Here is a 16972-nt window from a genome sequence, read left to right as displayed (position 1 = left end):
TGCTTAAGTTAGCGTGGGGTGTGAATGCTGTGCCCCTTCAGATATCATCCCGCTGATTAGCGCAGTCTGACCCAGTCACTGTAGGAGGACTCCAGCTGTTTCACTCACAAAATTATCTAATCGCCAACAAAAATATCACCTCCAAAACGTGCAAGTTAATTAATTTCATTTATAATGGTTGATTGCCACATTGTTTCCACCAGTAGGAGAGTCTAGGACCAGAGGTCATAGCCGCAGAATCTGTAACTGTAAATGTACTGTTATTGCACTGTAAATACACGCTACACTTTATAGTCGATCTTAATCATGTATTGTATTTCTGCTGACTGGATGGCCCGCAACAAAAGCTTTTCACTGTATCTCGCTACACGTGACAATAAACTCAACTCAATTTAGTGATGAGGAGGAATGTATTTAGCCAGAGGGTGGTGAATCTGTGGGATTCATAGCCACAGATGGCTGTGGAGGCCAAGTCAATGGATATGTTTAAGGCAGAGACAGATAGACTCGGTTTGTACTCGCTAGAATTTAGAAGATTGAGGGGGGATCTTATAGAAACTTACAAAATTCTTAAGGGATTGGACAGACTAGATGCAGGAAGATTGTTCCCGATGTTGGGGAAGTCCAGAACAAGGGGTTACAGTTTAAGGATAAGGGGGAAATCTTTTAGGACCGAGATGAGAAAAACATTTTTCACACAGAGAGTGGTGAATCTCTGGAATTCTCTGCCACAGAAGGTAGTTGAGGCCAATTAATTGGCTATATTTAAGATAGAGTTAGATGTGGCCCTTGTGGCTAAAGGGATCAGGGGGTATGGAGAGAAGGCAGGTACAGGATACTGAGTTGGATGATCAGCCATGAATCATTTATAAATCAGAGCATTGAGTATAGAAGTTGGGATGTAATGTTAAAATTGTACAAGGCATTGGTGAGGCCAATTCTGGTCGCCTAATTATAGGAAGGATGTCAACAAAATAGAGAGAGTACAGAGGAGATTTACTAGAATGTTGCCTGGGTTTCAGCAACTAAGTTACAGAGAAAGGTTGAACAAGTTAGGGCTTTATTCTTTGGAGCGCAGAAGGTTAAGGGGGGACTTGATAGAGGTCTTTAAAATGATGAGAGGGATAGACAGAGTTGACGTGGATAAGCTTTTCCCACTGAGAGTAGGGAAGATTCAAACAAGGGGACATGACTTGAGAATTAAGGGACTGAAGTTTAGGGGTGACATGAGGGGGAACTTCTTTACTCAGAGAGTGGTGGCTGTGTGGAATGAGCTTATAGTGAAGGTGGTGGAGGCAGGTTCGTTTTTATAATTTAAAAATAAATTGGATAGTTATATGGACGGGAAAGGAATGGAGGGTTATGGTCTGAGCGCAGGTATATGGGACTAGGGGAGAATACGTGTTCGGCACGGACTAGAAGGGTCGAGATGGCCTGTTTCCGTGCTGTAATTGTTATATGGTTATATGGTTATATTGAATGGCGGTGCAGGCTCGAAGGGCCGAATGGCCTACTCCTGCACCTATTTTCTATGTTTCTATAGATTCTTGATTAGCAGGTATGTAATAGCCCTGCCCCACTGTGTGAGTTCATTCAAGAGCTCTCTCGTGTTTGCCCTGATTCGAACTCGAGGATTTACGGTAATGGCCGCTCGTGGGTACTCGGGGCTCTCGTGGACATTTTTCAACGTGTTGAAAAATCTTCACGAGTCTTCCCGAGCTTACCGCGTTTCCCAAGTACCTGCCGTTGGTGTTATGAGCCGCTAGGAGACGTCCCCGAGCTCGGACGTATCCGCTACGTACATTCTACGTGCTTACCACGAGTTTGATTTTTTTTTAAACTCGGGAGAGCTCTTGAATGAACTTGTACAGTGAGACAGGGCTTTAAGGGGTTATGGGGAGAAGGCAGGAGAATGGGGTTGGAAGAGAGAGATACATCAGCCATGATTGAATGGCGGAGTGACTTGATAGGAGCAGAATTAGGCCATTTGGCCTATCACATGAATTTATGAACATGCTTTATCTTATCGAGGTGTACAAAATCATGAGGAATGGATCCGGTAGACGCACAGAGTCTCTTGCCCAGAGTTGGGGAATTGAGGACCATAGGACATAGATTTGAGGTGAAGGGGAAAAGGAGGGGTAACTTTTACACACAATGGGGTTAGGGGTGTATGGAACAAGCTGCCAGAGGAGGTAGTTGAGGCAGGGACTAACACAACGTTTATGAAACATTTGGACATACATGGAGAGGACAGGTATGGAGCTGAGACTCTATAAGGCGCTGGTCAGGCCGCATTTGGAATATAGTGAGCAAATTTGGGCCCCATATCGAGGGAGGTATGTGCTGGCTCTGGATCGGGTCCAGAGGAGGTTTGCAAGAATGATTCCAGGAATGAGTGGGTTAGCATATGATGAGCGTTTGACAGGACTGGGCCCGTACTTGCTGGAGTTTACAAGGTTGGGGGGGACCTCATTGAAACTTACAGACTAATGAAAGGCGTAGATAGAGTGGATGTGGAGAGGATGCTTCCACTGGTGGGAGAGTCTAGAACCAGAGGTCATACCCTCATAATGAAAATGCACTCTTTTAGAAAGGATCAGTTGGAACTAATTGCCACAGAGTGTTGTGGAGGCCAAATCAGCGGATATTTTAAAGGCAAAGATAGACACCTTAAACCTATGCCCTCTGGTTCTTGATTTCCCCACTCTGGGCAAGAGACTGTGCATCCACCCGATCTATTCCCCATTGATGGTTGGCATGTAATTATTGGGCCGAATGGCCTGTTATCATGCTGTGTCTCCCCATTATTAAATATCTGGAGCAAAATACAACATGCTGGAGGAGCTCAGCAGGTCGGGCAACATCATCCCCTCTGTTTAGTTGAGAGATACAGTGTGGAAACAGGCCCTTTGGCCCACCAAGCCCTCACCAAGCAATGATCACCCGTACACTAGGTCTATCCTACACACCAGGGACAATTTACAGAGCCAATTAACCTATAATCCTGCACGTCTTGGACACGCTAGAAGCAGGAAACATGTTCCCGATGTTGGGGAAGTCCAGAACCAGGGGCCACAGTTTAAGAATAAGGAGTAAGCCATTTAGAACGGTGACGAGGAAACACTTTTTCTCACAGAGAGTGGTGAGTCTGTGGAATTCTCTGCCTCAGAGGGCGGTGGAGGCAGGTTCTCTGGATGCTTTCAAGGGAGAGCTAGATAGGGCTCTTAAAAATAGCGGTCAGGGGATATGGGGAGAAGGCAGGAACGGGGCACTGATTGGGGATGATCAGCCATGATCACATTGAATGGCGGTGCTGGCTCGAAGGGCCAAATGGCCTACTCCTGCACCTATTGTCTATTGTGGGAGGAATCCGGAGCACCCAGAGAAAACCCACGAGGTCACTAGAGAACGTAAACCTCCGTACAGATACAGCACCCGTAGTCAGGATCGTACCCGGGTCTCTGGCGCTGTAAGGCAGCAACTCTACCGCTGCGCCACCGTGTCGCCCTATGATAGAGTTCTGAATGGTCCTTCCTTAAGCTACAGTACAGTCCGATTCGCCTCTGTCTCAATGCAGACGTTTGACTTTTTCTCTGGACCTGCTACTCGCTGAGAACTATATTCTGCACACTCTTTATCTTTCTCCCCATTTTACCTGACGCACGTGAGTTTGGCTTGATTGTATCCATGTATTGTCTGATCTGTGTGGACAGCATGAAAAACAAAGCTGTTCACTGTACCTCGGTACACGTGACATGAATAAACGTAAACCAAAACAGCGGTGGAATAATTGGACAGGCAAAGTTTCCAGTCAGAACGCTCCATCAGACTAGCCCGCTAAGTTGAGTTGAGTTAAGTTTAGTTTATTGTCACGTGTACCGAGGTACAGTGAAAAGCTTTTGTTGCGTGCTAACCAGTCAGCGGAAAGACAATACATGATTACAATCGAGCCGTCCACAGTGTACAGATACATGATAAAGGGAATAACTTGAATAATGTTTAGTGCAAGATAAAGCCAGTAAAGTCTGACTAAAGACATTTCTGAGAGGAGATCAAGAAGCAGAGTTAAAGTAATGCCCCCGTCCCACTTAGGAAACCTGAACGGAAACGTCTGGAGACTTTGCGCCCCACCAAAGGTTTCCGTACGGTTCCCGGAGGTTTTTGTCAGTCTCCCTACCTGCTTCCACTACCTGCAACCTCCGGCAACCACCTTCAACCTCCGGGAACCGCACGGAAACCTTGGTTGAGGCGCAAAGTCTCCAGAGGTTTCCGTTCAGCTTTCCTAAGTGGGACAGGGGCTTAAGAAATGCAGCTGTCGGAGTAGAGAATTAAAAGAGTGGAGCCACTGTAATGCGTGATTGCAGATCTGCTTCTGTGACCGGCCCACCCAGAGTCGCCTGGCTTGGACGCCATCTTGGATCACTCCAGCACTTTGTGTTTTGCTCAGGATTCCAGCATCTGCAGTTATTCGTGTGTCTGGTAAATATTTGGAACGCTGCAGTTCATCAGATGCACAGAAGGAGGCAACATAGACAAAGTACAGAGGAGCGGGGAATTCATCCACTGCAACTTCAGGGTTTCTGCATTTAACTGTATGTTGCCTGTACCAGAATGCTGTTAATTGGTTAATGCTGGCGGCCACATTATTAACCGCACAGAAATAAGCTCTCGAGCATGTTCACAAGTGATTGGAGCAGAAATTAGGCCATTCGGCCCATTGAGTCTACTCCGCCATTCAATCATGGCCGATCTATCTCTCCCTCTCAACCCCATCCGCCTGCCGTCTCCCCATAATCCCTGGCATCAGCTGCGTCCACTGTGTAACAAGGGAAGTACAAGTGGGGCAGCGGGTAGAGCTGCTGCCTCACAGCGCCAGAGACCCAGGTTCGATCCCGACCTCGGGTGCTACCTGTGTGGACTTTGCACGTTCTCCCTGAGACTGTGTGGACATGCTCTGATTTATTCCCACATCTAGACCGAATGCTGCGGTTTCCTCCCACATCCCAAAGACGTGCGGGTTTGTAGGTTAGGTGGCCTCTGTATAAATTGCCCCTAGTGTGTAGGGAGTGGATGAGAAAGTGGGATAACATTGAACTAGTGTGAACGGGTGACCGACCGCTGGTATGCATGGACTCGGTGGGCCAAAGGGCCTGTTTCTATGCTGTAACTCTAAACTAATCAGTGACAGTCAGGAAGTTTTTCCTTCTTAACAAGAAAAAAATATTACCGACAGTCAATTAATACAAAAAGTTAATTGAATTGCTACTCTTTTCTAAAATATTGCCATATAAAATGAGAGAAAGATGAAGGAAAGATGAAGGAAAGATGAAGGAAAGAAATATGAGGAAAGATTGAAAAGACTAGGCTTGTATTCGCTGGAGTTTAGAAGGTTCAGGGGGGATCTTAGAGAAATATACAATTATAAAAGGACTGGACAAGCAAGATGCAGGAAAAATGTTCCCAATGTTGGGCGAGTCCAGAACCAGGGGCCACAGTCTTAGAATAAAGGGGAGGTCATTTAAGACTGAGGTGAGAAAAAACTTTTTCACCCAGAGAGTTGTGAATTTGTGGAATTCCCTGCCACAGAGGGCAGTGGAGGCCAAGTCACTGGATGGATTTAATAGAGAGTTAGATAGAGTGGGGCTAGTGGAATCAAGGGATATGGGGAGAAGGCAGGCACGGGTTATTGATAGGGGACGATCAGCCATGATCACAATGAATGGCGGTGCTGGCTCGAAGGGCCAAATGGCCTCCTCCTGCACCTATTTTCTATGTTTCTATGTTTCTAAAGAGCACTGATTTCAGGCCAGATATTTGATTTAAACTTCAGACTTTAGAGATATGGTACAGAAACAGGCCCTTCGGCCCACCGAGTCCGCGCCGACCAACGATCACCCCGTACACTAGCACAGTGCTTCTTAAACTGGTGAATGGTTCACCCAAGGGTGAATGAAATTATTTTGGGGTGAATGAGTTAATTTATGTTTTTTGCTCGTGTGAGAATAAGACGAAAATTTCAAAAAAAAACATGAGAAAATTTAGTCGAGGGTGGATTAAATTTTGTGACAAAGACTGAAGGGTGAATAACACTGAAATAGTTTAAGGAGCACTGCACTAGAACTATCCTACACACCAGCGACAATTTACAGAAGAAAACTGATGCACAAACTTGTACGTCTTTGGAGAGTGGGATGAAACCGGAGCACCCGGGGAAAACCCACGCAGCCACAGGGAGAACGTACAAACTCCACACAGGCAGCACCCGTAGTCAGGATCGAATCTGGGTCTCTGACGGTGTAAGGTAACTGTATTCCCATGGGGCCTCCCATCCAAGTACTAACCAGATCTGAGCCTGCTTAGCTTCTGAGATCAAACGAGGTTGGGTGTTTTTACCCAAAGCGGAAATCTAAGTTCATCCACACATTGGGAGTTGTTTTGATGTTTCTGGAGTTGGCCTTGATCCTAAAACTTTTGGCTTGCTGCACCTGTAGTACTATTGCTGTTATAACACTGACCTATCTGGCACATCGAGTGTGGAAGGGATTTAATTGCTTGAATAGAAAAAAAACCATTGCTACAAGGTGTGGGCAAAATGTAAGAAATGCAGGATTAGGCTGTGTGTATTGATCAAAGCCAGCCTGAAGAAGGGCCTTGGCATGAAACATGTTCCTTTTCTCCAGAGATGCTGCCTGTCTCGCTGAGTTACTCCAGCATTTTGTTTCTATCTCTGATTCATTGCTCCATTACATCTTTGCGGTCACAGAGGGAACGTACAAACTCCACACAGAGAGCAACCGTAGTCAGGATCGAACCCGGGTCTCTGGCGCTGGTAGCAGCTCTACCGCTGCGCCACCACGCTGCCCTGTAGATCCCCATTATTCATGCTCTTTTTAGTTCACTTTAGTTTAGAGATACAGCGTGGAAACAGGCCCTTCGGCCCACCGAGACGGCACCAACTAGCGATCCCCACACACTAACCCTATCCTACACAACTGGGGACAATTTTACAGACACACCAAGCTAATTAACCTACATTCGTGAGGAAAGACATTCTTGCCATAGAGGGAGTGCAGAGAAGGTTCACCAGACTGATTCCTGGGATGTCAGGACTTTCATATGAAGAAAGACTGGATAGACTCGGCTTGTACTCGCTAGAATTTAGAAGATTGAGGGGAGATCTTATAGAAACTTACAAAATTCTTAAGGGGTTGGACAGGCTAGATGCAGGAAGATTGTTCCCGATATTGGGGAAGTCCAGAACAAGGAGTCACAGTTTAAGGATATGGGGGAAGTCTTTTAGGACTGAGATGAGAATTGTTTTTTCACAAAGAGAGTGGTGAATCTGTGGAATTCTCTGCCACAGAAAGTAGTTGATGCCAGTTCATTGGCTATATTTAAGAGGGAGTTAGTTGTGGCCCTTGTGGCTAAAGGGATCAGGGGGTATGGAGAGAAGGCAGGTACAGGATACTGAGTTGGATGATCAGCCATGATCATATTGAATGGCGGTGCAGGCTCGAAGGGCCGAATGGCCAACTCCTGCACCTATTTTTTATGTTTCTATGTATTTTGTAGATCAGTCTCACTCATGCTATGAGTCATACTTTGTCATACGCTCACTAGTTTAACAGACAGCTTCCCTGCCTTGTTCTCACACTTATAGAGTAACGTGCCAGTATGAAGTCACCTATGCTGTAACGTTAATAAAGTATTTGGACCTTAAACACGGTGTGAGACTTTGGTTATTCCAACAGCAGAATCGCAACATCTTTGGAGTGTGGGAGAAAACCAGAGCACCCGGAGAAAACGGGGAGAACGTACAAACTCTGTACAGACAGCACCCGTAGTCAGGATCGAACCCGTGTCCCTGACACTGTAAGGCAGCAACTCTACGGCTGCGCCATCGTATTGCCCTGTAGATTCTGCTCACTTGCCTACAGTATTCTGTAACATTTTCTCCACGTCTTTATATATGTTACTGACAATTGTTGTAGAAACATAGAAAATAGGTGCAGGAGGAGGCCATTCGGCCCTTCGAGCCAGCACTGCCATTCATTGTGATCATGGCTGATCGTCCCCTATCAATAACCCGTGCCTGCCTTCTCCCCATATCCCTCGACTCCACTAGCCCCTAGAGCTCTATCTAACACTCTCTTAAATCCATCCAGTGACTTGGCCTCCACTGCCCTCTGTGGCAGGGAATTCCACAAATTCACAACTCTCTGGGTGAAAAAGTTTTTTCTCACCTCAGTCTTAAATGACCTCCCCTTTATTCTAAGACTGTGGCCCCTGGTTCTGGACTCGCCCAATATTGGGAACATTTTTTCCTGCTTCTAGTTTGTCTAGTCCTTTTATAATTTTATATGTTTCTATAAGAACCACCCCTTCATCCTTCTAATACAAGCCTAGTCTTTTCAATCTTTCCTCATATGACAGTCCCGCCATCCCAGGGATCGATCTCGAGAACCTACGCTGCACTGCCTCAATCACAGGGAAGTCCTTCCTCAAATTAGGAGACCAAAACTGTACACAATACTCCAGATGTGGTCTCCAGATTCTGTAAAGCAGAGATTACCACCTCCTAAACGTGGCCGTTTGTAATGCCCCTGTCCCACTTAGGAAACCTGAACGGAAACCTCCGGAGACTTTGCGCCCCACCCAAGCTTTCCGTGCGGTTCCCGTAGGTTTTTGTCAGTCTCCCTACCTGCTTCCACTACCTGCAACCTCTGGCAACCACCTGCAACCTCCGGGAACCGCACGGAAACCTTGGGTGGGGCGCAAGGTCTCCAGAGGTTTCCGTTAAGGTTTCCCAAGTGGGACAGGGGGATTATGCTACTTATTAACAAGAGGATACAATCAGGGAATTACTGTGCCATTGTGAAACAGAATCATAAATAAATTAAAAAGAGTAAATATATTCTATCATAATAATAAAAAAAAGATTCTTACTGTTGTGTCTTTTATTCTATCCTAAAAAAAAAGAAAAGAAAAAAAAGTTTTAATGACAAATGCAATGAACTTTGCCCTGTAATAGTTTTTAAAAGTAAAGTTAAAACTGGACTGAATCTAGGCAAATAAAGACTTCTGTTGAGCTAGTGAGTTTGTGCAGGGGTTGGTGTGTTGTGTTGGGTTGCTCTCTATAGTCTTGCCCACATCTTCCAACCATGTTCTCAGTTGGCAGACCTAACAAAGTGTAAGCAGCAGAACACAAAGTGCTGGAGGAACTCAGCGGGCAGGGACAGGCAGCATCTGTGGAGGGAATGGACAAACGATGTTTCGTAAGTTCGTAAGTCACAGGAGCAGAATTAGGCCGTTCGGACCATCAATAGACAATAGACAATAGGTGCAGGAGGAGGTCATTCGGCCATTCGAGCCAGCACCGTGCCATTCAATGTGATCATGGCTGATCATCCCCAATCAGTACCCCGTTCCTGCCTTCTCCCCATATCGCCTGACTCCACTATCTTTAAGAGCCCTATCTAGCTCTCTCTTGAAAGTATCCAGAAAACCAGTCTCCACCGCCATCTGAGGCAGAGAATTCCACGGACTCACCACTCTCTGTGTGAAAAAGTGTTTCCTCGTCTCCATTCTAAATGGCTTACCCCTTATTCTTCAACTGTGGCCCATGGTTCTGGACTCCCCGCCATCAATCATGTTTGATCTATCTTTCCCTCTCAACCCCTTTCTCCTGATCTCATCTGCCTGGATATGATCCATTCCCTGGAAATCCAGGTGCCTATCCAAAAGCATCTTAAACACCGCCTCCGTTTCTGCCTCCAGCACCAGCCCAGGCAGAACGTTCACTCTCGGTGTAAAAATCATCCCCCACACAGCTCGTATACATTTGGTTCATTCACCTTAAAGCTATGCCCTCTTGTCTTGGACATTTCCGTCCTGGGAGAAAGGTTCGGACAGTCTTCCCTATCAGCGGCGCAGTGGTAGAGTTGCTGCCTCACAGCACCAGAGACCCGGGTTCGATCCTGACTACAGGTGCCGCCTGTAGGGAATTTGCATGTTCTTCCCGTGACCTCCGTGGGTTTTCTCTGCATGCTCCGGTTTCCTCCCGCACTCCAAAGATGTACAGGTTTGTAGGTTAATTGGCTTGGGTAAAATTGTCCCTAGTGTGTAGGACAGCGCTAGTGTATGGGGTGATCGCTGGTCGGCGCGGACTCAGTGGGCCCAAGGGTCCGTTTCCGCGCTGTATCTCTAAAATCTAAAGTCTATGCCTCTCATAATTTAATATGCTGGCCAGGTTCGTGTGCGGGCGGGACGTCGAAGGACGAGAAGCCGAAGCGAAGAAGTGGACGGCGAAAAGCCAAGATACCGAACGGACACGACGCCGAAAAGCCGAATAACCGAACGGACACAACGGCAAAAAGCCAAATAACAGAACGGACACGACGCCGAAAAGCCAGATAACAGAATGGACACGACGTCGAAAAGCCGAATAACCGAATGGACACGACGTCAAAAAGCCAATTAGCTGAAAGGGCACGACACTGAAAGGATACGAACCCGAACGGACTCCACGCCGAAAGGACAATACGCAGAACGGACATGACGTCGAAAAGCCACCGAACGGACATGATGTCTCCGGGGACAGGATTTGTCCGAGACCTTGTCAGTGATTGGTCCAGACCCTGCATCCATCACATCACAGGCCGGGAGGAGACGGGAGGGAGGCGGGGATTTTTAATTTTCCTTCGGTATCTTGGCTTCTACTTCTTCGCCTCGGCTTCTCAGCCTTCGAAGTCCCGTCCAGGTACCGGTCAGGTCTCCCCTCAGTCTCTGGGGCTCCAGCGAAAACAAACCAAGGTTGCCCAACCTCTCCTTGTAGTAGATACCCTCTAATGCAGGTGCCATTCTAGTAAATCTAAAGTCTTACCGGATTTGCTTTCTCCCTGTCTTGATAGGTGAAGGCAGCTAAAAGTGTGGTGTTCAACAGAAAATGTGGATGATATGTGGAACTTTCGGGCAGTCGGCTGTACAATGTAACTTGTCATGTTTTTTTTGTTTTCGTTTTCGAGATACAGCACGAAAACTGGCGCTTCGGCCCACTGAGTCCGCGCCGACCAGCGGTCAGCCCGTACACTAGTTGCATCCTACACACTAGGGACAGTTTACAATTTTTATCGAAGCCAATTATAGTACAAACCTGCATGTCTTTGGAGTGTCGGGGGAAACCGGAGCACCCGGAGAAAACCCACATAGATCAAGGGGAGAAGGTACAAACTCCGTACAGAGAGCACCCGTAGTCAGGATGGAACCCGGGTGTCGGGCGCTGCAAGGCAGCAACTCTACCGCTGCACCACCGTGCCACCTAATGCTCTCCTCAATCGAGCACAGCAGAACAGGACTGAGGCCATTCGGTGGAGGCTGTACAATCCTAATCATTTGAAGTCATCCTAATCATCAATCAGAACAAGGGGTCACAGTTTAAGGATAAGGGGGAAATCTCTTAGGACCGAGATGAGGAAAACATTTTTCACACAGAGAGTGGTGAATCGCTGGAATTCTCTGCCACAGAAGGTAGTTGAGGCCAGTTCATTGGCTATATTTAAGAGGGAGTTAGATGTAGCCCTTGTGGCTAAAGGGATCAGGGGGTATGGAGAGAAGGCAGGTACAGGATACTGAGTTGGATGATCAGCCATGATCACATTGAATGGCGGTGCAGGCTCGAAGTGCCGAATGGCCTACTACTGCACCTATTTTCTATGTTTCTATCAGTACAGAATGGAGATGAGGAGGAAGTTATTTATTCAGAGGGTGGTGACTCTGTGGAATTCATTGCCACAAAAGGCTTTAAGGTGGAGATTAACAGATTCCTGATTAGTTCGGGTGTCAGGGGTTATCTGGCGAAGGCAGGAGAATGCGGTTGTGAGGGAAAGATAGATCAGCCATGATTGAATGGTGGAGTAGACTTGGTGGCCTAATTCCGTTCCTACAACTCATGAAAGATGTGATTGATTAATATCTTAAAAATTATTTTTCGAGGCAAAAGATGAATATCTTAATATAGATGTACAGATGCAAACATGGATTATTGCTTTCTAAGCAGTCGTACAGAAAGAACCCCGATGAACGTCTGAAGAAGGGTCTCGACCCGAAACGTCGCCCACTCCTTCTCTCCAGAGATGCTGCCTGTCCCACTGAGTTTTACTCCAGCATTTTGTGTCTATAATACGTTCATGCATTTCCACTTCGAACATTAGAAGGTTGGAAAATAAAGTCACAACTTCAATGGCCTGGGTAGGAGTTTTAAAACTAGATTGTCGATTCCATTATCACTGCCAATAATGACGTTGACACAAGCGCATATGCAAACCTCCACAGAGTCAGTGTCACTCTTACCCGAGTCACGTTAGTTTAGTTGAGGTATACAGTTTTGAAACAGGCCCTTCGGCCCAGAGCCACGCCAACAAATCGTTCACCTGTTCACACTTAATCGATGCTATCCCGTTTTCCTGTCTATAGACAATAGACAATAGGTGCAGGCAGCACCACCATTCAATGTGATCATGGTTGATCATCCCTAATCAGTACCCCGTTCCTACCTTCTCCCCATATCCCCTGATTCCGCAATTTTTAAGAGCCCTATCTAGCTCTCTCTTGAAAGTATCAAGAGAACCGGCCTCCACCGCCCTCTGAGGCAGAGATTTCCACAGACTCACCACTCTCTGTGAGATAAAGTGTTTCCTCTTCTCCGTTCTAAATGACTTACCCCTTATTCTTAAACTGTTGCACCTGGTTCTGGACTTCCCCCAAGATATGGAACATGTTTCCTGCCTCTAGCGTGTCCAAACCCTTAATAATCTTATATGTTTCAATAAGATCCCCTCACATCCTTTTAAACTCCAGAGTGTACAAGCCTCCATCCTAGGTCTACACCCTAGAGGCAAGTTACAGAGGCCGATTAACCTACAAACATGTACGTCTTTAGGAGACTCTGTGCGCTGCCCTGAGAGGGGATCTATTGGTCTGAAGAAGGCCTCGACCCGAAACCTCACCTATTCCTTTTCTCCAGAGATGCAATCTTACCCCGCTGAGTTACTCCAGCTTTTTGTGTCCATCGTCGGTATAAGCCAGCATCTGTTCCTTCTGGCAACGTTACCAAAGCCAATTAACCTGCAAACCTGGACGTTTTTGGAGCGTAGGAGAAAACCGGAGCACCCGGAGAAAATCCACATGGTCTCGGGGAGAACGTACAAACTCCGTACTGACATCTCCTGCAGCCAGGATTGAACCCATGTCTCCGGCTCTGTTCCTGGACAACGACGTTAGCATCCCCCAAAACTGTTCTCGATTTAGATTTCGCTACCTGCAGCCTTTGGTAAGGTGCACTTATAGAGTGTGGAATGAAACAAAAGCTTTTGGCCGGCCTGCTCAGGCAAAAATGTGCTAATTATGGCTATTGAGTAAATCGAGCAAGAGTAGGAAAGCATAGGAAGCACTTTGTGTCTTTTTTTGTAAACCAGCACTTGCAGTTCTTTGTACGTTACAGCGCCAGAGACCCGGGTTCCATCCCGACTACGGGTGCTCTCTGTACGGAGTTTGTACGTTCTCCCCTGTGACCTGCGTGGGTTTTCTCCGGGTGCTCCGGTTTCCTCCCACACTCCAAAGCCAAGCAGGTTTGCAGGTTAATTGGCTTCTGTACATTGTCGCTAGCATGTAGGACAGTGCGTGTGTACGGTCGGGGTGATCGCTGGTCGCTGTGGTCTCGGTGGAACGAGGGGCTGTTTCCGTGCTGTATCTCTAAACTATGAGAAGACAATGACACTGGGCTGTCTCTGAAATTGTCCACATTGAATAGCACAGTTAATAAGCCTTGCCGTGTCTCAGCAATTGAAAACATTTCAACTACACTGAAATGCTCATAACCCCAATTTCTTACAGTGAACAAGGAGAGATAATAAGGCAGAAATGACGGGAGAAGGGTTCTTTAAAAATAGGATTCTGGAAAGCAGGTACACAAAATTGCTGGAGAAACTCAGCGGGTGCAGCAGCATCTATGGAGCGAAGGAAATAGGCGACGTTTCGGGCCGAGACGTCGCCTATTTCCTTCGCTCCATAGATGCTGCTGCACCCGCTGAGTTTCTCCAGCAATTTTGTGTACCTTCGATCTTCCAGCATCTGCAGTTCCTTCTTGAACATTCTGGAAAGCAGACCAGTTTTACAAAGAAGATATAACATAGAATAGTACAGCACTAGACCAGGCCCTTCAGCCCGTAATACCTGTGCTGAACTTGATAGAAACATAGAAGATAGGTGCAGGAGTAGGCCATTCGGCCCTTCGAGCCTGCACCACCATTCAATATGATCATGGCTGATCATCCAACTCAGTATCCTGTACCTGCCTTCTCTCCATACCCCCTGATCCCTTTAGCCACAAGGGCCACATCTAACTGCCTCTTAAACATAGCCAATGAACTGGCCTCAACTACCTACTGTGGCAGGGAGTTCCAGACATTCACCACTCTCTGTGTGAAAAATTTTTTTGATGACAAGTATCCCTCCATTCCCTGCATGTCCACATGCTTCTCTTAAAGCCTCTTATGAGAAAAAAAACCCAAAGCTTTTTACGAGGTCTAAAAATGTAGTTTAGTTTAGAGACACTGCATAGTAACGTGCCCTTCGGCCCACCAAGTCTGCGCCAACCAGCGATCACCGCACACTAGCACTATCCTACACACATTAGGGACAATTTCCAATATTACCGAAGATGCAATTGTAATTGTTATTGAATATGTAATTGTAATCTGTAAATATGTACAAACTCTGTACAGACAAGTCAGGTTTGAACCCGGGTGTCTGGCGCAGTAAGGCAGCAACTCTACCGCTGCGCCACCGTGCTGCCCTTGCAAAGTGCTGGAGTAGTCTTGCTGAAACCAAGCAAGACCAGCCGCTGATTTTTACTATTCACTAACCAAAGATAAATTGTGCAATTTAATCCCAGTCTGCGTGTTCATCGTACTGTGAAATAAAGCAGTTTATTGGTTCACGACCAGCCTTGTCTAATACAGTTTGCACAGTTCAGCTTCAGTGGAGTTGAGGCAGTAAATGTGAGGATATTATGAATCTCTAGTTTATATCACAAGGGCCTACTATAGTTACACCTCAGGGTCAAACACACTAACATGCAGTCAAATTTTCACAAAAACAAATAGCTTCAGCTGCTTAGAGGGAAAATTTAGTTTAGAGATACAGCGCGGAAACAGGCCCTTCGGCCCATCGGGTCCGCGACGACCAGCGATCCCCGCTAATTAACACCATCCTACACACACTAGGGACAATTTTTACATTTACCAAGCCAATTAACCTACAAACCTGTATGTCTTTGGAGTGTGGGAGGAAACCGAAGATCGCAGAGAAAACCCACACAGGTCACGGGGAGAACGTACAAACTCTGTACAGACAGCGCCCGTAGTCAGGATTGAACCTGGGTCTCCAGCGCTGCATCCGCTGCAAGGCAGCAACACTACCGCTGCGCCACCGTGACCACCCTCAGTTCAGAGATACAGCGCGGAAATAAGCCCTTCGACCCACAGCGTCAGCGCCAATCAGCGATCTCCGCACACTGACACTATCCCACACACACTAGGGACAATTAATAATTATCCCAAGCCAATTAACCTACAAACATGTACATGTACGTGTGGGAGGAAACCAGATCTCAGAGAAAATCCACACAGGTCATCGGGAGAACATACAAACTTCGTACAGACAGCACCCATAGTCAGGATGGAACCCGGGTCTGTGGCACTGTGAGGCAGCAACTCTACCGCTGCACCACCGTGCCGTCCGTTAAATGGCGCCACTGAATGTGATAATCCATCAGACTTAATACATAAGGTACGCAAGGTCTAGGAACAGAATTAGGCCATTCAACCCATCAAGTCTACTCCTCCATTCAATCATGGCTGATCTATCTCTCCCTCCGAACCCCATTCTTCTGCCCATAACCCCTGACACCCGTACTAATTAAGAATCTATCTATCTCTGCCTAAGAAAATCAATTGACGGCCTCCGCAGCCGTCCGTGGCAATGAATTCCACAAATTCACCACCCTCTGACTAAAGAAATTTTCTCCTCATCTCCTTTCTAAAGGCATGTCCTTTAATACTGAGGCTGTGGCCTCTGGTCCTAGACTCTCCCACTTGTGGAATTCTGTATCTGTGGAATTCTCTGCCTCAGAGGGCGGTGGAGGCAGGTTCTCTGGATACTTTCAAGAGAGAGCTAGATAGGGCTCTTAAAGATAGCGGAGTCAGGGGATATGGGGAGAAGGCAGGAACGGAGTACTGATTGGGGATGATCAGCCATGATCACATTGAATGGCGGTGCTGGCCTGAAGGGCCGAATGGCCTACTCCTGCACCTATTGTCTATTGTGGAAACGTTCTCTCCACATCCACTCTATCCAGGTCTTTCACTATTAAAACTCTTCCTTACCCGTTTTATTATTTTCCCTTCATTGGACGGCACGGTGGCGCAGCGGTAGAGTTGCTGCTTTACAGCACCAGCGACCCGGGTTCGATACTGACTACGGCTGCTGTCGGTACGGAGTTTGTACGTTCTCCCCGTGACCAGCGTGGGTTTTCTCCGACATCTTTGGTTTCCTCCCACACACCAAAGACGTACATGTTTGTAGGTTAATGGTATGAATGTAAACTGTCCATAGTGTGTGTAGGTTCGTGTTAATGTTTGGGGGATCGCTGGTCGATGCAGATCGGTGGGCCGAAGAGCCTGTTTCCGAGCTGTGTCTCTAAGACTAAAAACTAAGAATTTCTAAGACATCAATGCTGTACCTTTAAAACAGCATTTTTCTTCCATTATGGAAAGATTAGAAAAGATTTATGGCACAATTTGCAATCATCCTCACCTCTATATCAGTCTTAATTGTGTCTATCCACATTACCAATGTAGGTCAGAGCCTCGAGGGAGATCACAATCTTTGCCTTTAAATCTTTCAACCTGTC

At 46.8% G+C, this 16972-nt stretch overlaps 1 protein-coding gene across 6 annotated transcripts in view; it reads right to left on the bottom strand.

Annotated features, from left to right (window-relative positions):
• Positions 1–16972, bottom strand: part of LOC116973674 (sine oculis binding protein homolog) — a 259428-nt gene that overhangs the window by 45349 nt on the left and 197107 nt on the right. For 4 of the 6 annotated variants that reach the window (XM_033021956.1, XM_033021954.1, XM_033021958.1 and 1 more), the window contains one exon: positions 8950–8970. The exons of the other annotated variants lie outside the window; for them this stretch is intronic. In XM_033021956.1, the coding sequence (XP_032877847.1) occupies positions 8950–8970 (21 nt within the window). The remainder of the gene's footprint in view (positions 1–8949; positions 8971–16972) is intronic. 6 annotated transcript variants of the gene reach the window in all.

Source organism: Amblyraja radiata, chromosome 5 (assembly GCF_010909765.2).
Source record: "Amblyraja radiata isolate CabotCenter1 chromosome 5, sAmbRad1.1.pri, whole genome shotgun sequence".
In the NCBI taxonomy this organism is placed as follows: Eukaryota; Metazoa; Chordata; class Chondrichthyes; order Rajiformes; family Rajidae; genus Amblyraja; species Amblyraja radiata.
The sequence above is the reverse complement of the archived record's forward strand: the minus strand, read 5'-3'. Positions and strand labels throughout refer to the sequence as shown.